This window comes from Trachurus japonicus, chromosome 5 (genome assembly GCF_045865225.1).
Source record: "Trachurus japonicus isolate A0001 chromosome 5, Traja_1.0".
In the NCBI taxonomy this organism is placed as follows: domain Eukaryota; kingdom Metazoa; phylum Chordata; class Actinopteri; order Carangiformes; family Carangidae; genus Trachurus; species Trachurus japonicus.
The window spans coordinates 32,343,820-32,364,826 of record NC_140911.1 but is presented as its reverse complement, the minus strand read 5'-3'; the positions used below and the strand labels follow the sequence as shown (position 1 = coordinate 32,364,826).

At 43.6% G+C, this 21,007-nt stretch overlaps 1 protein-coding gene across 2 annotated transcripts in view; it reads right to left on the bottom strand.

The window, feature by feature from the left end:
* Window positions 1–2,213: 2,213 nt before the first annotated feature.
* The window catches only part of vgll4b (vestigial-like family member 4b), a 38,734-nt gene continuing 19,940 nt past the window's right edge, over window positions 2,214–21,007 (bottom strand). The window contains exons 1-5 of one of the 2 annotated variants that reach the window (XM_085777527.1): window positions 20,352–20,758; window positions 14,415–14,652; window positions 4,388–4,658; window positions 3,899–4,016; window positions 2,214–3,082 (exon numbers count right to left, since the gene is read on the bottom strand). In XM_085777527.1, coding sequence (XP_085633653.1) covers window positions 2,826–3,082; window positions 3,899–4,016; window positions 4,388–4,658; window positions 14,415–14,652; window positions 20,352–20,433 — 966 coding nt within the window. In that variant the 5' untranslated portion in view covers window positions 20,434–20,758 and the 3' untranslated portion in view covers window positions 2,214–2,825. Of the gene's footprint in view, window positions 3,083–3,898; window positions 4,017–4,387; window positions 4,659–14,414; window positions 14,653–20,351; window positions 20,759–21,007 lie in introns of those variants that run through there. The other variant, XM_085777528.1, reaches the window with a different exon arrangement.

Below are 21,007 nucleotides of genomic sequence, written 5' to 3'. Positions count from 1 at the left end.
GTGAAGGTTGGTGCGGAGGTGCTGGTTTTACCATGGCACCCAGACAGACTCACAACAATAAAGTTGTTTTTTTTTACTTCATCGCAGGCTAAGATGCTGTAGTGGAAAACAAGGCCCATGCGGACTAATTTGTGCCAATTTGGTGTCTCAGCTCAGTCACGCTGAAGGCTGTAGCATCCTGTACCACCGATGGATCAACATCTTAAGAAAACCTTTTTTTTAACGGGCTGCGCGTCCCCAAACACCGACCTGGCGCTCGAACCGTCACAGCTCTGCTGCGGGAATGAGCTTTGCTGACTCTCGTGCCCAGATGGGTTTGGAGAAAACGCAGCTCTTATCATTAAACAGAGCCTGTCCGGAGGCTGTCCCACTACAGATGTTTGTTACCATACTGATATTAATGGAGAACAAAACAAAAAATACAAAAATTGTAATAATAACAATAACAATAATAATATGGAGTACAACTGACCCAGCAGTGAGTGTATAGTGTCTATGTCCGTTACTAACAACGAAAGAAGTAACAACTACGTCCGAATGAAAAGGATAATAGTAGTTAAGATTGAAATGCTTAAAAACACTAATAGATACCAGCTATTAAAAACAAAACAAAAAAAAACAACATGCATCTGTAAAAGCATTAGTTTACCCTTCAAACCTTGTAGAAATCTACCAAACCACAGTGTGTAGGTGAGGAAAGGAGGGAGGGAAGGAGGGAGGAAGGGAGGGACAGCAGGGTGTAAGCCAAATATAATTACAACACCCATGTTCAAAGAGTTACAAAACAAAGGCGTGTTTGAAGAGATCTGAATAATCTTCTCTTCCCCGGTCGAGAAACCAGACTAGTTTTTTTTTTCTTTCTTTCTTTTCGTTCGACCACAGAGTGACATGCAGCGTCATCTCTCCCCTCGTCGCTGTCGGCAGCTCAGTCTGTCACAAACACATCAAAGCTAAAAAAGACCATCCTTCTACACACGGCAGGTTCCACTGCTCTGTTCTCAGTCCTCAGCTCCTCTCCCATCTCCTCGTGGTTTTGTGATGGCCATCAACGCCACGGTTAACTGATCTGAGATCATCGACTGTGCTTGGGGGAAAAATCGCCACGCTACAACTGACGGTGTGAGTTTCCAGTGGGATGTTAATCCACGACGATGCCAATCAAGACTGATGGATCCATGCAGGGCCGTTGCTAGGAATTCTGGGCCCCTTTAAAGAATACTAAAGTGGGCCCCTACCCTCTAACTTTTCCACTTTTTTTTTCTTAGACTACGTATGTTTTATCATTTTTTATTTAGCCTACTTTGTTTTGATGCTAATGCAGCATTACTATGAGTATTAGTCAGGGTCTTATGCAGAATAAATCAGTCATACAAAGATAAGACTGGGTTTTTTTGTGGGCCCCACTGGGCGCTGGGCCCCTAGAATTATTATCACCCTTCTCCCCTATACAACGGCTCTGGATCCATGGACTGGAGGGTGAGAGCGTATTTCACCTGACTTGTTTTTGGGATGTGATCTAGGGGGAGTGGGATGATATAACAGCTGGGTGACTAATGCTTCTGTCAGTATCCATGGTGATGGATATTCGCTTAAATTGAAGAGAGGCCAGTTCGTCCCACTGTGTACCTGATTGTTTATACCCCTGGCCTCAGTGTGGAGAGCTCTCTGCGCCCTAAGAGTGACTTAATGTGGACTGATACCGTCAAGTGTTGTTGCTGAGGAGGGATCCGTTCAGTTAATGGTAACTAAGCGCATTGCACAGTTGCGATGGTTTGTAGCGGAAGAACCCTTTATCACCGAGCAGTGAAGTGGCAATTTTTCCATATTGAGACACATTATCCAAATCCATATTACTTTGCATATCCATTCTGTACTACCCAACCCCGCTGGTATGCATTATTACATTTTTCAGTAATGCATTCAATGAATAATGCATTATAATGGTGCATTTTTGCTGTTCGGTCGTGGCCAGGTTAATTTAAACTGGAGTTAATGGGAGGTCCCAACAAAGCTCAGCTTTATCAATCCCAGTGTGCAATACTGACATGCCAGCCTGTCCCCTCTACGGCAGCAGTGCAAATCAGACCGAGTCGACCGCTTATACACATACAGTAACAAAATCCCCTCAACACATACACAAAGAGCGGGAGAGAGAAGGAAGGTGAAGGGGTGAGGATGAGGAGGGAGGGGATTACACCATGGCTTTTGACTTGTTTTTGTTTTCTGATGTGGCCACTGATAAACATCAGCATCTAAAGGCTTCTTTGGTTGCACAGTCAGGTGGTTTGTGATTAGAGTGTTTCTTTCTTATCTTTCCTATCAAACGTCAGGCATCTCAAAATGCAGAAGCAGTACACAAAACTACTGTTAAAAGAAACAAAAACAAAGAAGAAAAGAAAATTAATAATTAAAACACAGCCTTTCCTCTCTTTCTTTATGTACATATAACTACAGACGCTTGCTCAGCTCCGAGCTTGATATGCAGGGATGATGAATGAACAGAAGGAGCAGCTCGATGCTCCGAGTCAAGTCCCCAAGTCGAGCCCCCGTCACTCGTTGCTGATTATTGTCTGGCATTAGCATACCAGAGGACAGAGGGGACAAAAAAAACAAACAAAAACTTTTTCTTATTGCTGGATTGGTCCTCTATGGGAGACATAGAGAGAGCAGGCTTGAGGGTTGTGGATGTCTTTAGCAGACCAGCAGGCAGGCATTCCCTCTGGGATGCTGGTGACAGACCAGGACTGACAGGGGCGTGGATGTTGGAGCTGGGATGAGTGGGAAGGGGGACACTAGGGGTGGTGGGTGGGGGGGCCCTCTCCCCTTCAGGAGACCACGGAGGGGGAGTGGTTGTGATTGACCATGCGACTATCGGGGGAGGAGTTTGGGCTGCTGCCGGATGACGAGGGACTCCCCTTGTTTTTGATCTGCAACCAGGTCTCGCCCAGCGCCTTGGCGAAGTGGTCGTCCACCGAGCCCGTGATGGACACCGAGTTGGTGGCGGCGGGCTCGGGCTCCTTGTAGTTCTTCCCGAGACTGCGGCGGAAATGCTCCTCGATCACCGGGTCGCAGGCCGTGTTGGCTGAAAGAGGCAGGGCAGGAGGAAAAGCGAGGAGGTTTTAGTTCCCACAATGAAATGAGAAACATGTCTAAAGCTCACTTGTATAATGGTTAGTGGGTTATTTATTGCCCAACACTGGTAATGTGCATTTTAGGTCAATGGAAAAATACTAACTCCAACATCTACTTCACTTTTTCATTGCAGTTTTTTTTTTTTTTGTAATATTAAATCACTGTTTTAAATTTCACTGTTAACCTCAATGAGATCATAGGGATTTCACTGGGATTATAAAAAACAGCCACAGTAAAGTTATCAACCCACAGAAAACATGACTGACATTCACAGACAGGATGAATAAAACAGACATGTGTTTGGCTGAAGCCTCGAGTGGCTTAAAGCACCGAGATAACAGACGGGGCAGTGAGTAAAGCAAAGTAATGTGCTATAAACAGAAACTGTGAGAGTTGCTGAGAGAAAATCGGGATGATTTTTTTTTTCTTTTCTTTTCCCCCCGCATCGCTGGTTATATAAGTCTGAATGTGGAGAGTATGAGCTGTTGTGTTTGCTCTGGAGGGAGATTTGCTCTCGCAGTAGGGTTTCCCACAAACTGCTCTGGATGGGAAATAAGTCTGTTTCAAAATAAATACCCATTTTTTGGAGACAAATGCACTCAATAAAAGTCACCTGGTAGTAATTTGTATTAATTCATCATTAAGACACCATGTTTGCTTCTAATTTCTCCTTAACTCCGGTCTCTAACCTGCTAATGTACCTACTAATGTAGCCAAATAGAAACAACTAGGATGTCGTGTCTGCATTATGCATGAGTGCACTCACTGTTGATTCTTCTGTAGTTATTTGTGAGGCTTGAGCAGCCGTTGTGGGAGACCGGACAGTGAGACAGGTTGCAGTTGCGGTTGTTGGCGGGGGCGCACGTGATCACCGAGGGACGATTCTGAAACACAAGAATTAAAAATTGTACGTTGTAAATCAAAACCAACCCTCAAATCTACTCATATTATTGTAACAAAAAACAAAACAGGACTTGATCAAAGGATGTTCGAGAAGGGCAAATAAAAGGAGAAGAAAAAAATTAGAGAGTTGGTGAAAGATTTTACAGAATGAAGAGAGTTCAGAAGAATGTTTGAAGTTGGATGGAGAGCAGTGATTCAGTTACCACCTGGGTTTTAAAACATTTTTGGTTAACATACCAAACAGGAAACTTGTACTCTAATGAAAACACATTAGTCATATCATGAGGGGGGGGGGGGACTGAGGTTTACTCAACAATTAGTGAAAGATGTAGTCAGTGGATGTGCATGTTACCTGCTGGCGCTCCACGGCGCTGACTGTGTGTGGCACTGTGGTCATGGCCGCCGTGCTGCTACGTGCAGCCTCCACCATGCTGTTTTTGGTGAGCGCCAGGGGCTGGTCCATGCTGGCTAAGCTGGCCAGGTGGTGGTGGTGGTGGTGGTGGGCGTGGCTGTAAAGGTGGTTGCTGTGGACTCCCAGACCGGCCGGCACCACCACGCGCTCGATGGGGCTTCGGCTGCGGTCCTTTGAGACGGCAGAGCTCCGATAGTCTCCATTAGGTTTCCTGGGGAAAAAGAGGCAAAGAGAGGGAGACACAGAGAAGTTAGAGAAATGTGTTTAATTGACATTTACCAATATCATCACAATAATATGCTGTAGTTCACTTAAAGGGATAGTTCAACATTTTGGCAAATTGGCGCATTGCCATAATCCCTATAGTTTTGGGAGTAGGTTTGTTACCTTTATTTGTCCATGCAAGCTGTTTTTAGAACAGCGGAGCCGCGAGCTGCTCAGAGCTACGCTACAGGGGCTAATGAGATTTCAGCTTGCGGCTCTGCTTCGCCGTTCTAAAAACAGCTTGCACCGACAATTAAAGGTAACGAACCTACTCCTAAAACTATAAGGATTATGGCAATGGGCCAGCCAGATTAGAAGTTCTTTAATAAATTATTTGTTGTTTTTGCTACTGGAACCAAAAAAATGACATTTAAACACAATCAAATACAACAAGATGAAGGATGACTGGTGGAAAATGGAGGTAAAGTAAGGATCAGAGAGAGAAAGAGAATGAATTGTGGGGGGGAAGAGAGGAGATACACAAAAGGACAATTGTAAATGGAGTTGTGTCAGACACTACAGGACCACCAGATGCTATAAATAGTGACCTCATGCATGCACCCTTGTTTTTCAGATTGCTCAAGGGTTCGATAAGACTATTTTGTAAAAAGCACTTGCTCAGGCGCACTCGCTGTCTTTTCTAGGAAGGAGGAAGGAACACTAACATTATCCAACGTGGATGGGCTCCAAACTTAGCCCTGCACAGAGGGGTAAAAGGGGCACCAAGTTCAAAGCTTTAAAGTGGTTTCCTCGGTAGGCAGATCAACTTTATCTCTCCGGCGAGCCGGCAGCCAGCTGCACTCACGGCTGTCGGATGAAAAACCTCCAAAGTCCTGCAGTGTTGCTGCAGCACAGATGCAGGCCGTGCCAAGTTATCTCTAGCTGCAGCTCGCCGTCCACGTTTTGATTCAATCTGTTGTCGCTGACGTCTGTTTTTTTTTTTTTTTTTAAATACTTTTTTCCCCCCACAACACAATCACAAGCATGAACTGAATACTAAAGGTAAAAGACGGTGGGCTGGCCGCTCACTTTCCATATGAAAAAGACAATTACTTCCCACCACAAAGAAATGTGACTCTCTCCAAACTGTGAGCTCATATTTTAATCAGTGAAAAAGCAGCGATAAGGATAAGAGATTAAAGTAACGACAGTTTAACACAACACAGATTCTGGTCTTTTCCCCGGCTCCCAGCTCTGATGATAATGACTTTAATATGTAGTGAAGTGGTCGTGCCTGATGCTGTGCACACTTGCTTGCAGTTTAACAGGTAGCAATTATTTTGCTCGGTGCGTCAAATGTGGTCTGTGTGTGTGTGTGTGTGTGTGTGCGCGCATGTATGTGTGTGTGTTCGACAGTGTATTACACCCTTCCTGCAGCTCCACTCCCCTCGTACAATTTGAGGCCCAGTTACAGGGAGCAAGATTTACTGTACTCTCCTCTCTCTATCTCCTCTTTTCTCTCCAATTTCAAGTAGCCCCATGCGTATACACACCCATTCACAAATCAACACACACACACCGACTTCCTCCTTTAAACACAGATAATGGACAATGCATGGACAATGGAGCTTCAGCTGGAAAAATATATATGTGCTTTGAGCAAACAGGACAGAACGCAGCGTGATTTTTCCATTTCCATTCTCCGCCAGACACCGTGTTGCTGTGTGGAGGCATTTCCCCACCCATGTGAAAAAAAAAAAAAAAGTCTGAATGAGAACACACTGCAGACTTGAGGCTCTTTTTAAGGTTTGTTTGGATGCACAACAACAAGTTCAGGCAAACAGTTGTAGATCCATGTGACCAGGCAACCTGACTGCTGGGTCAAGCATCTGGAGCCCACAGCAGCGTCCTCCACAAATAAATAGTCTCCACAGAATACAGAGAGGGAGGGATGGGGGGGGCTGAGGAGAGGTGGGGAAGGGAGGGGGGGTTGCATGTGAATGGTCCGGACCTCTACGATAAGAAAGAGTGAGGTCAGTAGTTTCCTTCATTTGTGCCGAGAGCTCGCATTAGCAGAGACCCCCCCCCCCCCCTCTCTTTTTTTTTCTCTTTGTCTTTCTTTCTTCTTTTTCTCTCGCAATCGACAGCAAACTTCCTGAGGGTTAAAGAGGGAGAGATTTGGCCGCTTTTACACAAACCCTCACCAACAGGCTTTTTATGTTCTGCCTCGGTGGCATCAATTTTTGGCAAAATTTTTATTGAACTGACAAAAAGAATAAAAATAAATACATTTGAATGCAGTTAATAGTGAACAAGTTAATGCTTAAGTTATGCTTTTGTTTAAATAGGAAATGTCAATCTTCAATCAAGTGCAATAACAAAGGTCCTTCTGTGTATTTCTGTTATCTTTAATTATAAACAAACCTCGATTAGCTAAAAGGCAACTAGATAATAAAGATCTCTCCCTCCCTCCCTTTCCCTCTCATCCCCACCCAGCAGCTGGGTCTTGAGTTAGGTTGTGGAAGTTGTTCCAAACTTTAATCACTGCCAAAGAGCAGGCATGCCCACATCCTCACACAAGAGGGGCCGTCGCGGGAGCCAGCGAACGGGATCAACAAATCTGACCAATGAATGGTGTGGCTGTCGAATCCACCGCCGCCCCCGCCTTCCCCTCGCCTGATTGCCCACCAAACCCTGCACCACAATTCATGCCAGGGATCAGGCATTCAGAGCCCACTCTGTGTCTTTGTCTCCCTTACTCACCTCTCAATTATCGTTAGGGTCGCAGCTGGGGAGAGAGAGAGAGGAGGGTGGGGTGGGGGGAGGACGGAGAGGGCGAATGGTGAGGGCTACGCAGCAGAGATGGGCATGGGGGTGGTAACAAGGGCTAGATCTGAAGGAGAGAGGGTGGCCAGGTTCTGGAGGTAGGGGGGAGAAGAGGATGATATGAGGGCTAAAAGTGAGAGACAGGGTTTGAGAAGTAAAGAACTGTGAGGGTTGGCAGCTCCACTGGGTGTGGGAGAAACTGGATTAAAAGAGGTAAGAGGAGTGGAGACTGATGAAAAAACACAGGGGGAGAGGTTGAGGACGCAGCTCCAAGCTATTTCACTGGTTAACGCATCAAGCATCAATCGATCTGCTCAAACTATTGAGCTCTCATTAAAGGGATAGTTCAACATTTAGGAAAATTGGCCCATTGCCATAAATAGTTTTATAGGAGTAGGTTCATTACCAAGAAATCCCATTAGCCTCCGTAGCGTAGCTCTGAGCAACTCACAGCTCTGCTCCGCCATTCTAAACATAGCTTGCACCGACAAATAAAGGTAACAAACCTACTCCTAAGACTATAGGGATTATGGCAATGGGCCAATTTGCCAAAATGTTGAACTATCCCTTTAAGGGAACTTTGACTGCAGGCTTCTTGTTTATTGCCAAAACTGATGTCTGTGGCTGCAGTAAGTTATCCTCGTTCCCGAACTGGCTGAATATTGGTGAGTCACAATATTTTTTGTAGGTCAAATCAATTAGACTGAAGTTCAGACAGAAGTCTCCTGACAGCAAAAGCAATCCATAGGAGAGAGTGAGTGAGTGCACCCTGCACCCGCTCACACATTAAGTTAAATACGGGTTTTCCGTTGCATTGTGATATTTAAAAAACTGAACTGTGTCTGTTAATGTTAAATTGTCCAAGAGATGAGGAGAGGTTTATTATTATTACCAAATGATCTGGATGATTCTGTCCTGTCTTGACTGTAAATAACTGTCCACTGTAATAAGCATCTGTGTGATTTATTTGTCACATTTCTGGGGGTCGGGGGGGCTCCGTTTTCGAAAACCCATAAAAAGATGTAAATTCACTAGGTTATTACACAGATCGGCTTTAACTGGCATGAACAGACTACCGGTCATGCAACATGGAGTTGGACTGGAATTAAATCTCAAAACGAAATAAACAGGCGAGTCCGACCACAGTCCGCAGCACAGCGGACAGCTCGTCCACTGGTTCTCATTCAGAAATAGCCAACAGGTCAACCTGCTCCTTAGTCTTTTGCACAGTACCTCAAAGTACCTCAAAGGCAACGGTTGGTAGGGCTGACACTTTCATGTGTATCTTTTTTTTGAAACTGAAACAGGGGAGTGTGTGACTGACATGAGAATGGACGGCTTGACACAATGAAACAGGGAGTCGATCCATTTGATTCTATTTTACTAGAGTCTGTGTAACGCGCAGCCTGGCATTAGTGGTAGCCACTGTGGTGGGCACTCACTGAAAGATCCCTTCATTTAAAACCCAAAGAGTCCAACCCTCAATACATAAATGATATAGTCGTATATCTTGAACAATATTACACTTCTGGGATCTTTCATTAAGTGCTGCCTTTTAAGTAACTGTTCACATGACACCCTGTCTTCAAGTTAACCTCAAGTTAAAGATCATGACTGTGTTTGAAGATTTAAAACGTAAGAAAGAAGGGAGGAACAGCTGCAGCTCTTATAAAATGTGAAAACTTGTAATTTGCACTTGCCGGCATAACAATAAGCTTTATATGAAGCTACTTGTACCAAAGCCTTATCAGAAAACTAAATACAATCGAATGAAACAATGGGATGAAATAAAAAATATGGTTTCCTTTCAAGAGTGTGCCTGATTTAGCTCTAAAGGAGCCAATTTGGTGAGTTGGTTATATTTTACTTTATAGTCAAAGATACAGGAGCTATAAAAGTCCAAGGTTTTTTTTCTCACAATTGTGCTGTAGAGTTTTCAGAGAAAACCTCACTACAAATATTTGGTTTGGGCAGAGGCTCAGATCCTACTCCTTTAAGAAATGAATAAAGAAAGAACAAAAAAAGAAAGAGAGAGATACACACAGGAAACATCTGGGAAACATCAGGGTGCAGAGAGAAGATGACAAAAAAGGAAAAAAAAAAATCACACACACACACACACACACACACACACACACACAGGAGGAGGATGAAGGCTCAACCACAGGTTACAACCAGGCCCTGCACTGCAAGGTCTGCAGAAACCCACAAAGTCGATATATATAATATATGTAGATACACACGCAGAAATTGAAAAAATGTATCCCAGAAAAAAAAAAATCTCAACATTTACTTAGGTGGCAGTAGTGGGACTGGGTTTTCTTGGAATATTGTGCATCGTTAAAACTGAACTGTCAAACCCCAGAGGACATTGGCCTCGACAGCAAACATGTATTTACTGTTGTAAATCAAATCGACTTCTTTAATTCAATATGAAATATTATATGAAATCCACAAAAATGCTTATATTATGTCTACCTAAACAAGACACACCATTTCCAACCAGATCTTGGCACAGCCCTTTAAATCTTTCAGATTTTCACTCATGCAGAACCACTGATAGAAATCAAGCGCATATTTGCCAGTTAACTGACTGCAGAGACAGAGAAGTGAAGAAAATCCTTTGTTATCAAAGCTGGGACGGATCGGATATGGGAACAACCACAACAAGCAGGCAAAGAAAACATGTGAACACACACACACACGGGGACACACAGACACCCACACAAACACACACAGAACAGAAAAAGAAAAAAAAAGAAAATCACCCACATGCTTTCCCCTCCTCCTCTCACATGCTCACACACTACATAAATAGTCCCATGTAAAACAAGAGGGTAACAATGACTTCACCAGCTTTGGCCATGCTCTCACACACACATACAAAGAGAGGGAGAGCGAGCGACTCTTCCTCTCTCTTATTTTCTCCCCATTTGGCCTCTGGAGAAACTTCCATGAGAACAACCTACTGATGAAGTTCCCAGTAAAAGGGCAGCTGCACTTTCTGTATGCTGCAGAGCTTGGATTTTGCTCCTATGTCTGCTGCATTATATAGCATGAGTGTGAGAGATACATTACATATGACTGAAAGCATGTAGCTTCATCTCAACCTTATTGGCCAATGGCCATTTAAATCATGAAATCGATAGAAATGGATATTCAGCCTGATAAACAATGACACTGAGAGCAACAATTGCTCCAAGCAATGATCATTTGGTGAAAGTTTTGAATCAATTATCTGTTCAGAGTGTGAATAATATAGATGAACATACAGTATTGTTGCAGTGAAAGACAATCATTTTCTATTTCTGATGTTCTCTGATGTTTTTTTGGAGCCCACTGAGTTACTGCACATGTTGTCTGGCTGCTCCAGTTACATCCTCCAATTGAGAGTCTATACAGAAACCCCAGCTCTGTGACGGGCTCTAACTTTTAAGGAGGAACGAAATTGCTGAGCAAGAGAACTTTTGTACTCCCGGGTCTACCACTCCAGAGTGGCGGGCAGGCGAACAGGCAGCAGCAAGCTTCCAGCCCGCAGGCTCCAGTGGACAGGATAAGGCTTCTTTGTTCGAGGCTCCTCCTACTCCTCAGAGAAAATGAGAACGGAGTCCCTGCTGCCTGACAAGGAGCCCACAGATCACAGATGGGCAGGCGCACATGCGTGTATAGACAGCACACACAGTGACAAATGTGCATACCTGCACAAACACATGCCCAGCGCACACAAACACAACCAGCCTGCCTCTGCGTCTGCGTCTGCCAATATTTCCAGTTAAGACTTTTTATGTGCAGAACTGAACTGACCATGTTTTAAACGTTCATTGATCTGGCCCATAGAATAAAAAGATCTAGCTGGTTCTGAGTTTTCCTGCTCACCCCAACTGTTACACCCCCCCCCCGCCCCCTCCGAACTTCACCTTGAACAAAGGAAACCTAAGCTTCCACCTTCGCGGCCCCGCCCCACGTTTAAGGTGTCAGGTGTCTGTCTGTGTCAATGCTTACCCAGAATATGACTGAACTTACCAGACAATAGACAGCCACTCCACAAAAAGAAACGCACGCTATTTAGCAGGGAGATTGTTGTTCGCTCAAAACCAGGGGGGGTAAAGAGGAGAATGAGCACAAAAGCTTCTGAACATGTAGAAACAGTCGGCATTGACCAGTGCAATCAGTGCAGACAAAAAAAAGCAAAAAACAAAAAAACAAGCCACACAGATAGAAGCAGCCAGCAAAATCCAACAGCTAGAACGGTGTCAGATAACCATCTCTGGTGTGTGTGTGAGAGTATATGTGTGGTGGGGGGGTTTGCAGGGGTTCTTTTTGTCGAGATTTTTCCTGAGTCCATCGTTTTCAAATTACGCCTAATCACCGTTCCTACAATGGTCAAATGAGTTAAATGAAGCAGAAAGCTCATGTATGTTACACTGTGTTTTCTTTTACCCACTATTTTTAGCTTTTTCTGCAGCGACAACCGATCATTCTCCACTTTGGAGTAATCACTGTTCTTTGGACAGGCAACAAGGAAGAAAACTTTTCGGAGGCTCGCTGCAGGTTTCAACAAGTCACTCGGCAGCTACCTTTTGTCAGGGAAAGAATGCCCTCAGAGAAACCTCAAATTAAATGACTAAAAATAAGAGGCTTTTTAGGACGGCCTTGGGGCAAAGATGGTTCACAGGATGAAAATATATATATATATATATATATATATCAAGATGAAGCTTTGTGAAATAGAAAGCCCAGAATTTGGCTTCCAGCAAGTCAGCTAACAATGGACTGCTCTTGGATAGAAACCTACAAATCAAACAGTCAAATGACTCTGGTCATAATTAAGATAAAGATTTAATAGAGATCATGTCTTATCAGGCGTTATTTCTAGGAAATGATCATGGATGCATTAAAACATTAAAGAGCCATGACCATCAGATTTTTTTTTTTAAACTGCATCAGTTTTATTTTAACAGAATCTAAAATCTGCAACACCAACTGAAAGCTGATATGACAATAAGGCCCATTGTACTGTGGAGTGCCGACTAGCAAAATGAAATCCAACTTGCGACACGCAAGTAGGAGCATTTGATTATCAATGTATGCAGAAGCAAACCGCACGGTGCATGATAAACATCTCACAGAGACAGAAAAACCCACCGAGACAACAGAATAATCAACTGAGTGGGAAGATGGATTTACTGCCTGGTTTGACTGCAGAGTACAATGCTAATTCTCCCGCCACCGTAACAGAAAACAAGATGAGTCTGCACATGCCATGATGTGCAAGCTCAAACTCTGTTATGTGAGCCCAGTGGGTCACAAGATGAAGGAACAAAGACCCCTTTCCCTTGTGTCAGTACAGCAACGTGAAGAAACGGGTCATAAGATTCCTGCTTGTGGCGCCAAACACCCAACACAACATACAGAATACAGCCACTGAAACATTATGGAATAAACCCATTGAAATGTCTGTGAATACAAACAAATACAGCTGTAAACTATTTATTTTTAAAGATTAAAAGGGATAGTTCAACATTTTGGCAAATTGGCCCATTGACATAATTCCTCAGCAGTAGGTCTGTTATCTTTAATTGTCAGTGCGAGCTATTTTTAGAACGGTGGAGCAACGCAATGCAGAGACTGCTTGCCGAACAACTGTGCATAAGTGGTTTTGCATGAATTTATCTCGAAAACAATTCAGATGTGAATGTGCAGGTCACAACTTGTTCATGAGAGCGTTTTGGAGTTGTTGGATTGTGTATTTGATGAGTTTGATGAGAGAAACCAAGAAATCACATTAGCCTCCGTAGCGTAGCTCTGAGCAGCTCACGGCTCTGCTCCGCTGTTCTAAAAATAGTTTGCACCGACAAATAAAGGTAACGAACCTACTCCTAAAACTATAGGGATTATGCCAAAATGTTGAACTATCACTTTAAAGGTGGTAAGATCAATTATGTGTAGTGCTCCTTTAACAGTAAGTTTATTTCAACTATTTTCCTATGTGCCAGTTTACACACATGACAGTGGGAGCTACATGTCCATCCCCCCATGCATCTGTGCCTGCTAGTGAATTAGCTCTACTCCTCTTCCAGTGGATCCAGTGACACTCTTGCTGTGTTCCCATTGTGTCACCTCCCAGACATGTGGATGACGGGTTGAAATGAAGTGGGACAGAAAACCAGTAACTCTGGATGTGTCTTCAGCAACAAGCTGTAACGCTAAGAGCTGGCACGCATGAAAAACTACGCAGCACCACCTTACACCTTCTTGACTGCATCTGCAAAAAATAGCAATGGCTGGAGTCCCATGACTTACTCAGTTCAACGAAGGAAGAGAGAGAGGGGGAGAGAGAGAGAGAGAGAGAGAGAGAGAGAGAGAGAGAGAGAGAGAGAGAGAGAGAGAGAGAGAGAGAGAGAGAGAGAGAGAGAGCTCTGACACCACTGCCCCTGGCCCCAGCGCTCCCTCACCACCAATCAGCGCTCCAGAATCTCTGGAATCCCTGGAAGTGGGAATGTGGGAACGCTGGGGATGTGAGTAATCTTTCTGTTGTGCAGTCCCTGTTTCCAAGCTTCCAGAGATCTGCGGCTATAAGGAGAACACTGTGGAGTCGGCTAAACCTGGCGTAGCACCCTGGAGTCCAAACTGGGACTTCTGAGAAAGCCTGCCTGTGCACAGCTTCACCGAGCAGAGGAGCCCACAAAGACATGGCCAAGAGAAACACTTGCATACACAAGTTTATAAAATGACTTCTTATAAAAAGAGAGTTCTCTGTGTGTTTTTTTTCCATAGGCTTCAGTGTGTTTTGTCTGAATGGGATGAGCAGACAGGGAAGAGAGAGGCGCAGTGATAGGACACTGGCGATCCATGTGTATTCATATATTCATAACCAGCGCCTCCGGAAATGAACATTAACTCTCTACGTCTCCATAATGAATTATTATGTACTCACAGCTGTGCAGCAAACAGTCGGCTCATCTTTGCCACGTGCTCGTTGTCGTCCATGTCGCTGTCCCCCTGGTCCCCGTTCAGCTTCCTCTTGGTCGGGCTGATGGGAGGAGGACCCGTCCTGTGGCTGGAGATGGAGGAGGAAGATGAGGAGGACGACGACGAAGAGGAGGACGAGGAGGACGAGGAGGAGGATAGGGACAAGGACTGGAGTCTGGGGTCCACCCTCAAAGCTGCTTCACCTATGATGCAGGGAGGGAAGAAGACAGAGAGGTTTTCTTTTAGTTATATTGAAACTCTTTAGCACAAGAACATTACAACAAAAAAGAATAGTGCTATTATATACAATATATATTATATTCAGACTCTAAGAAGTTGTTGTTTTTGTGTCATTTTCAAACTGAGACTGAGGCTGAACAGACAGTTACAAATTTGCTGTCGACTCACGTGCATACAGGGTGCATATCCATGAATGTCAATTATGGTAATTAGTCAAAATGATGATATTTTTCAAGTAGAAGGCATCTGTTTTATTGCCTCTTTAAACAGTCTAACCACAAAAACTACTTCATGACAGTGTTTTACTGTACAGGCTGTGTTTCAGCTCGAATTTTGGATTTTGTTGACATACAGTTTGCTGAGAGAGGCACAAACCTCTGGCATAGGCAGAGGAGTATCTGGTAATGAATGTTTTGGAAGAAATAGTTGTGGATGGGTTCTGCATATGTGTGTGTGTGCGTGTGTTGTGAGCTATTTCTCTCTCTGTGTGTCTGCCTCTCTCTCTGCTTCCCTCCAGTACAGAAGGCCTACAGAGTTGTCAGTGAGTGGGAGTGAGAGCAGAAGAGAATCAGGAAAACTACCACTGGCTCTGTCTCAGCACGGGGACTTTCCACTGCTTCAGCCTCATGTATCTGTCTGACTTTTCCCAAACAAAAACATACAGCCTGGGCTAAACCTCCCATTACAACTCGCACTTCAGTAACTACTCTCGTAGTCGAAAAACCAGTCAACACTAGGCCACCAATCACATCGCAGTGCAACAAACACCGACCGGCTGCTCCCGCGCCTTCAAATCATTTCATATTGATCACCACTTAAGACTAGTGTTGATTTGGAGAATTACTGCAGCACAGTAAAGACCTATTCAAACACAATGGTTTAAATGTTTGCAGCTGTTCATATAAAGTATATTACTAAGAGTTAAGCCAGGCAATCCTTCATAAAAAGACACTCTGGCAATAAATATTCTTTTCATTTAGGGGATTAAGGAACTGATGACTTGAATATTTAAAATGTGATAAATCAACTCTGGTTCAAAATTAGACTTTAAATACTATTAGCAATAGCAACATAACATGATACTATTTGTTTCTTGCAAAAGAGAAAGAAAGAGAAAAGCTGCCTCTAAACTACAGTTTTATTTTGGAGGAAGAAATAACTTGCGGATACATGAGGAAGAAAAAAAAATCTGAGTGCAAACTAGTTTGAAATAATCTGAAAACAAATATTTATTCAGCCATTCTGAAGGCAGCAGCCTGCACACACACACACACACACACACCTGAAAAGACTTTGTAATGTAATGAAATGTGCTCTATTCAACCACCGCTGCTCATGTATGTTTAGTTTTAACATGGCCTCTGAAACACAGCAGCAGCTTCTCCCCCCTCTCTCTCTCTCTCTCTCTCTCTGGCATGTTCCTGCTCGCCCCACTGTGTACCATGGCAACAAGGGTGACATCATTGTATTTGGCAGGACAGAGAGGTGGCAATAAAAGAAGAGAGACTGTGACACCACGCTGTCCAATCAGGACCCACACGGCACAGAGGAGCTTATTAGAGGTACAGGAGTGAAGTGCTCAACCAGGGGTGAATCTGTGGACGACGCTGACCAGACCACAAAACTTCACATTACACTCAGTTAGTTGACAGTCAGACACATCTATCTACAATTTAGCCCTGCAGTGAAAGCTTCACTCATGAGGATTATGATGATTAGATCACATGGTTTTAAATCTTAAAAACTGAAATGTGAATTGATATGACAGCAGGAGGCACAGAATAAGCAAAGGACAGAATGATAATGAAGAAAGGCCAATAAAATGTGCAATTTATGCCTTAAAAGAGAGGAAGTAGAGAAGTTTAAGGCCAACTGGAGGGAATGATGACTCCAAGTACAGAGATTTATATAAATACAATGTCTATATCACTATGTCTTCATATCTATTCAATACATCAAGTACCCTGCAATATGATAAGATGTTTTTTTTTTCTTGTTAAACCAGCAGCCAATCAGACAAACTAATACTAAAACTGCACTCCTTCCTCTTCCCCCCTTCTGCTCTCAGTTCATTAGGTCCACATGATCAAAGCCTATTTGTCTTGACAGAACTTCAAACAGCTTGGAGTCAGGATGAGATTGGATTACAAATGGAGGTGAACCTATCTATCTCTCCATTTCCCTCTCTTTTTCCTCCCTCTCCCTCTTTCAGATACTTGAAAAAGATGAGCCATAGCATGCCCTCTCTTCTCCCCGTGGCCGCATAGCAGCTAAAATTATTATTTTTGGCCGAGTTTCCCAGCAGCCTTCTCTGACTTGCCTTTATTTTTTAAGTCCATAGAGGTTTTTTAGGCTTTAAATACTCAAAAAAAAAGAAAAAAAGCATGCCCTTGCACACAGGTTCTTGTCTGTGCAGTGTGATACGATATCTCCGGATGTAAGATTGGTTTGATCTCTGACAGAGAGAGGAAAGGAGAGCAGAGCAAACAGACAAAGGAGGAGTGAGGCTGACAAAAGGGCATGGCTTTGAGGAGTTTTTTTTTGGATCTTGTTTATTTTGTCCTGTTCAGCAGCAAAAAAAAAAAAGAACAGTCAGCATTCCCCTACAGCCCTCAGTGTCAGGCCCACAACTGATAGTGGCTTTTCAGAGAGGGAAAAGGGAGAGAGCAGGAGAAAGAGAGACAGATGAACATATTGACAAACGGAGAAAGAGGGGGACAGACTGCTGCAAATCTACTAACAGAGTGCAAAAAACATCAATATGGTTTTATTTGAAAGTTGAAGACAGCACGTGTTTACGATGCTGCTGATGAGAAAATCAATGCACTTTCTCCTCCATCACTTATTATTAACAGCGTTAAAAGTCACAATTTAATCCTTTGTACGTTATTCGTGCATGCCCAGATATTCTGCTCTATACTTTACCACAATACTCCATCCTTTCTTAGCTACTACAATAGCATCGTAATTACCAGTTGCCAGCAAGACATGGCCGACAACAGCCCACCACTTCACTAATTCAGTTGTTTATGATTTATCATGAGTTCCCCAGAACTGTTATATGCAAACCACCTCGTGTCACATCCATTCACTAGCCAGACTGCCACACAAGAAGCCAGTGCTCTATGTGATTTTAAGTTACAGACAGAGTAATCAGAGGCAGATAAGAAAGGACATACTGTGGATGAACATCACAATCTCTTATCGATTTAAGTTTGTCTGTAAAATTATCGGTCGGAATCAGTGCTCCTTCAACTGGTATCAACCTTTCGATTCACTGTAGCATAATAAAACACTTATCTCTGGCTTGTTATTTTGCTTTGCAATCATGTGCCATGATAAAAGTCAAATTGAAAAGGATGGATCCATTGTTAAAGCCCCAAAACGACAACAGTGACACTATCCCATTTATCCTTTTTTTCATAATAAAGCTAGGTGTTTCAACAAACAAAGCGCACACACTCACACACCTTATACTAAGTGGATGAGTGTGTGAGATAACTGGTAATGTGTGACATGTGCTGCTCTTAGGACAGTGTATCAGTGCATATGATCATGTCTGCGTTATAGTCAGGACGTATCTTGAGTATGAGTGCTCATGCAAACAATAACAAGTCAGCACACCCACCAGCACAGAGCCCCTCCAGCCACAGCCAGCCCCCGTCTTCCCCTCCTTGGCTCAACATGTTTGAACATGATGACGGGCTTTTTTCCCCCCCACTCTTTCTTTACCTATTGGCCTCTTTCCCTGTTGTTTTAATCTTTGTTTTCTTATCAGGAGGCACATGGAGGCAGATTTTTAGCTCAGTCAGCTAAAAACAACACACACAACACGCAGAAAAAAAAACAAATAATGGGCTAATCCTGCAGGGATGAGCTACCAGAGATAGTAATAAAAGTATTGTGTCTGAATCCATCATGTCAAGGAGACACCCTGAGGATACACAAGTATAAAAATACCACTAAAAGGCGGACCCCCCCCCCCTGTAATTTTCTTCACTGAGACAGACAGGATGAAACCTGAGAAAGGTGAAGCTTTGCAAGGACACAGATACCCCACCATCCACCCCCCAACCCATTCTGACTGGCTTCAATCCCAGGCCGGCGGTAGTCTTATCTGCTACACCATCACTGCACAGAAGAGTGAGCTTTAAGAACAAGGTTGCTCAAAATTTCCCCAAGGATGGCATGTGTGCTTAAACTGCTGAGCACAGCAAAACCTTTAAAAGTGACAAACCTTAAAAAGCAAAAAAAAAACACAACCTTAGCTACCTTCATTTTACCAAACAGGAATTACAGCAACACAACCATTTCCCCTCCGGAAAAGTATTAGAAACAGACCAAAATAAAACTGTTGTCAGTGGCTTTTATCACATGCCCAACCACTGAACAAACCTTAGTGTGCTTCTGTTGGTTACGCTTTCAATAGCAACCCTCACAACACAGTAAAAGTCAACTCCATTTATCATGTGGCAGCTACATCTCTTCTGCCTCTACCTGCCCATCATAAAAAAAGCTACTACTCCTGCAAAAAAAAAAAGGCTTCTTTTAGCAACACTACAAAAACTGGTTCCAGTCACTACCAGGTCCTGTCCATATTTAGGCTACCAATCTAAAACTTTAAATGTACATGTGAAGTTACAGATATAATCTGTTATGCTGACTGTGCTGCAGTGTGAGTCAGAGACAGGACAGAGGAAGGAACTTGTATTTAGTCCCCCCCTCCACCCCTCCTCAGAAAGAGTGGATGATATTACAAAGGCTGACATGTGAGTACCGGGGCAGAGGAGTGGAGGAGGTGGGTTACACTACTCCAAAAGTCGGACACTTTGCAACGATATGGCCTTCTCCCTCTGTGTGTCCATGACATAACATGAAACACTACACTTGTAAATGCTGGAAATAACTGACATCCACCACAGAGAGGAAAGGAGAGGAGTCTCAGCTCTTATCAGAAAGGACAGATTTTCAAAAGCAACCGACTTGATTACAAATCACAAAACAACTCCCCCTGTCAATCCTGAATACTTTGTCAGAATATGATTCAACCAAAGGCAGACGTGCAAACCACAAACACCACAGGGAAGAATGTAACGGGCTGATATGTGAGAATCTGAATAACTGAGCAACTAGTAACACAGGGTGAGTCAGCCGTAGGAGAGGAGCCATGAAATTCACACACCGCTCACGGACTGTTAGTTCAGCCTTTGATCTCAAATGATTGGCCGAGTGACGAGTGAGTCTTCCTCTGAGGAAAACGTAATCAATAACACAGAATAACGAGAAGAGGGGCTAATAAACAAGCTTCCAGTTATAGATAACGAGCGGTGAAAACTGAAGCTAACGTTGCTAGCGGTAACTACACTCCATGGAAAAAAATAAATAGCGTACGCACGTTGGCATCACGTTGAAACTGTTGGGAAGTTATTTTCAGCTGAAAGTCAAGGGGAAATGAAGCTAACAAACACAGAGTTGATACAAAACAGCTCGTTTGTCACTCTAGGTTTGTGTAAAGTCAAAGCGCAGCAGAGTGAGTGCAGTGAAAACTTGAGTCGACACCGTCGCTAACGTTAACTCGCAGCCATAGTTTATAACGGCCGCCTCCAACTTTTAAAAGCAGCCGTCACAAAGCACGCGCACCACCACCAACACCAACCTTTACCTTCGTAGCACAGGATGCCAATGTTGTTGTTCATTTTGTCCAGGTACTGGTAGTTCAACAGGTCCATTTTCGTGAGAAGCATTTATCGACTTTTTGTAAAAAACAAAAAAAAAAGACCAGCTTTTTTTTCTTCTTCTTTTTCTTCTTCTTCTCCGCTCGAGCGACGGTCAGACAGCTAAAGGCCCAGCCTCCAACTTTACTTTTCTACAAAGCACCGGAATAAAATTAAACCCCCAAAGACGTATCGAAAGCGGACTCTCTCCTCTTGTTCTAATGAGTTTGGGACACTTTTTTTTCTTTGAATATGCGTATCAATAAAGAGCCAAAATAAAAAAAAAGAGTAGCGTCAGTTCTCCTCACAGCCAGCTGTAAGTCGATTGCACTGACACGCAGGCTATGCTTGGTATGACTCCTATGCTGCACCAGTGGTTTCCTCTGCTGCTGCGAGGGGCGCACTGGGCATGCTCGCTAAATCCCTTGAGCGCCTCAAATATCAGGGATGTTTTACGCGCAAGATCAGCCTCTCTGAACACATCCAGAGAAAGAGAGGGGGTGGGAGGGTGCTGCAGCAGGCCTAATCTCGTGTTATATATTTTTTTCTTCTTAGTATAGGAAGGATAGGCTACAACACAGTTAAAAAGAATCACAGAAGAAGC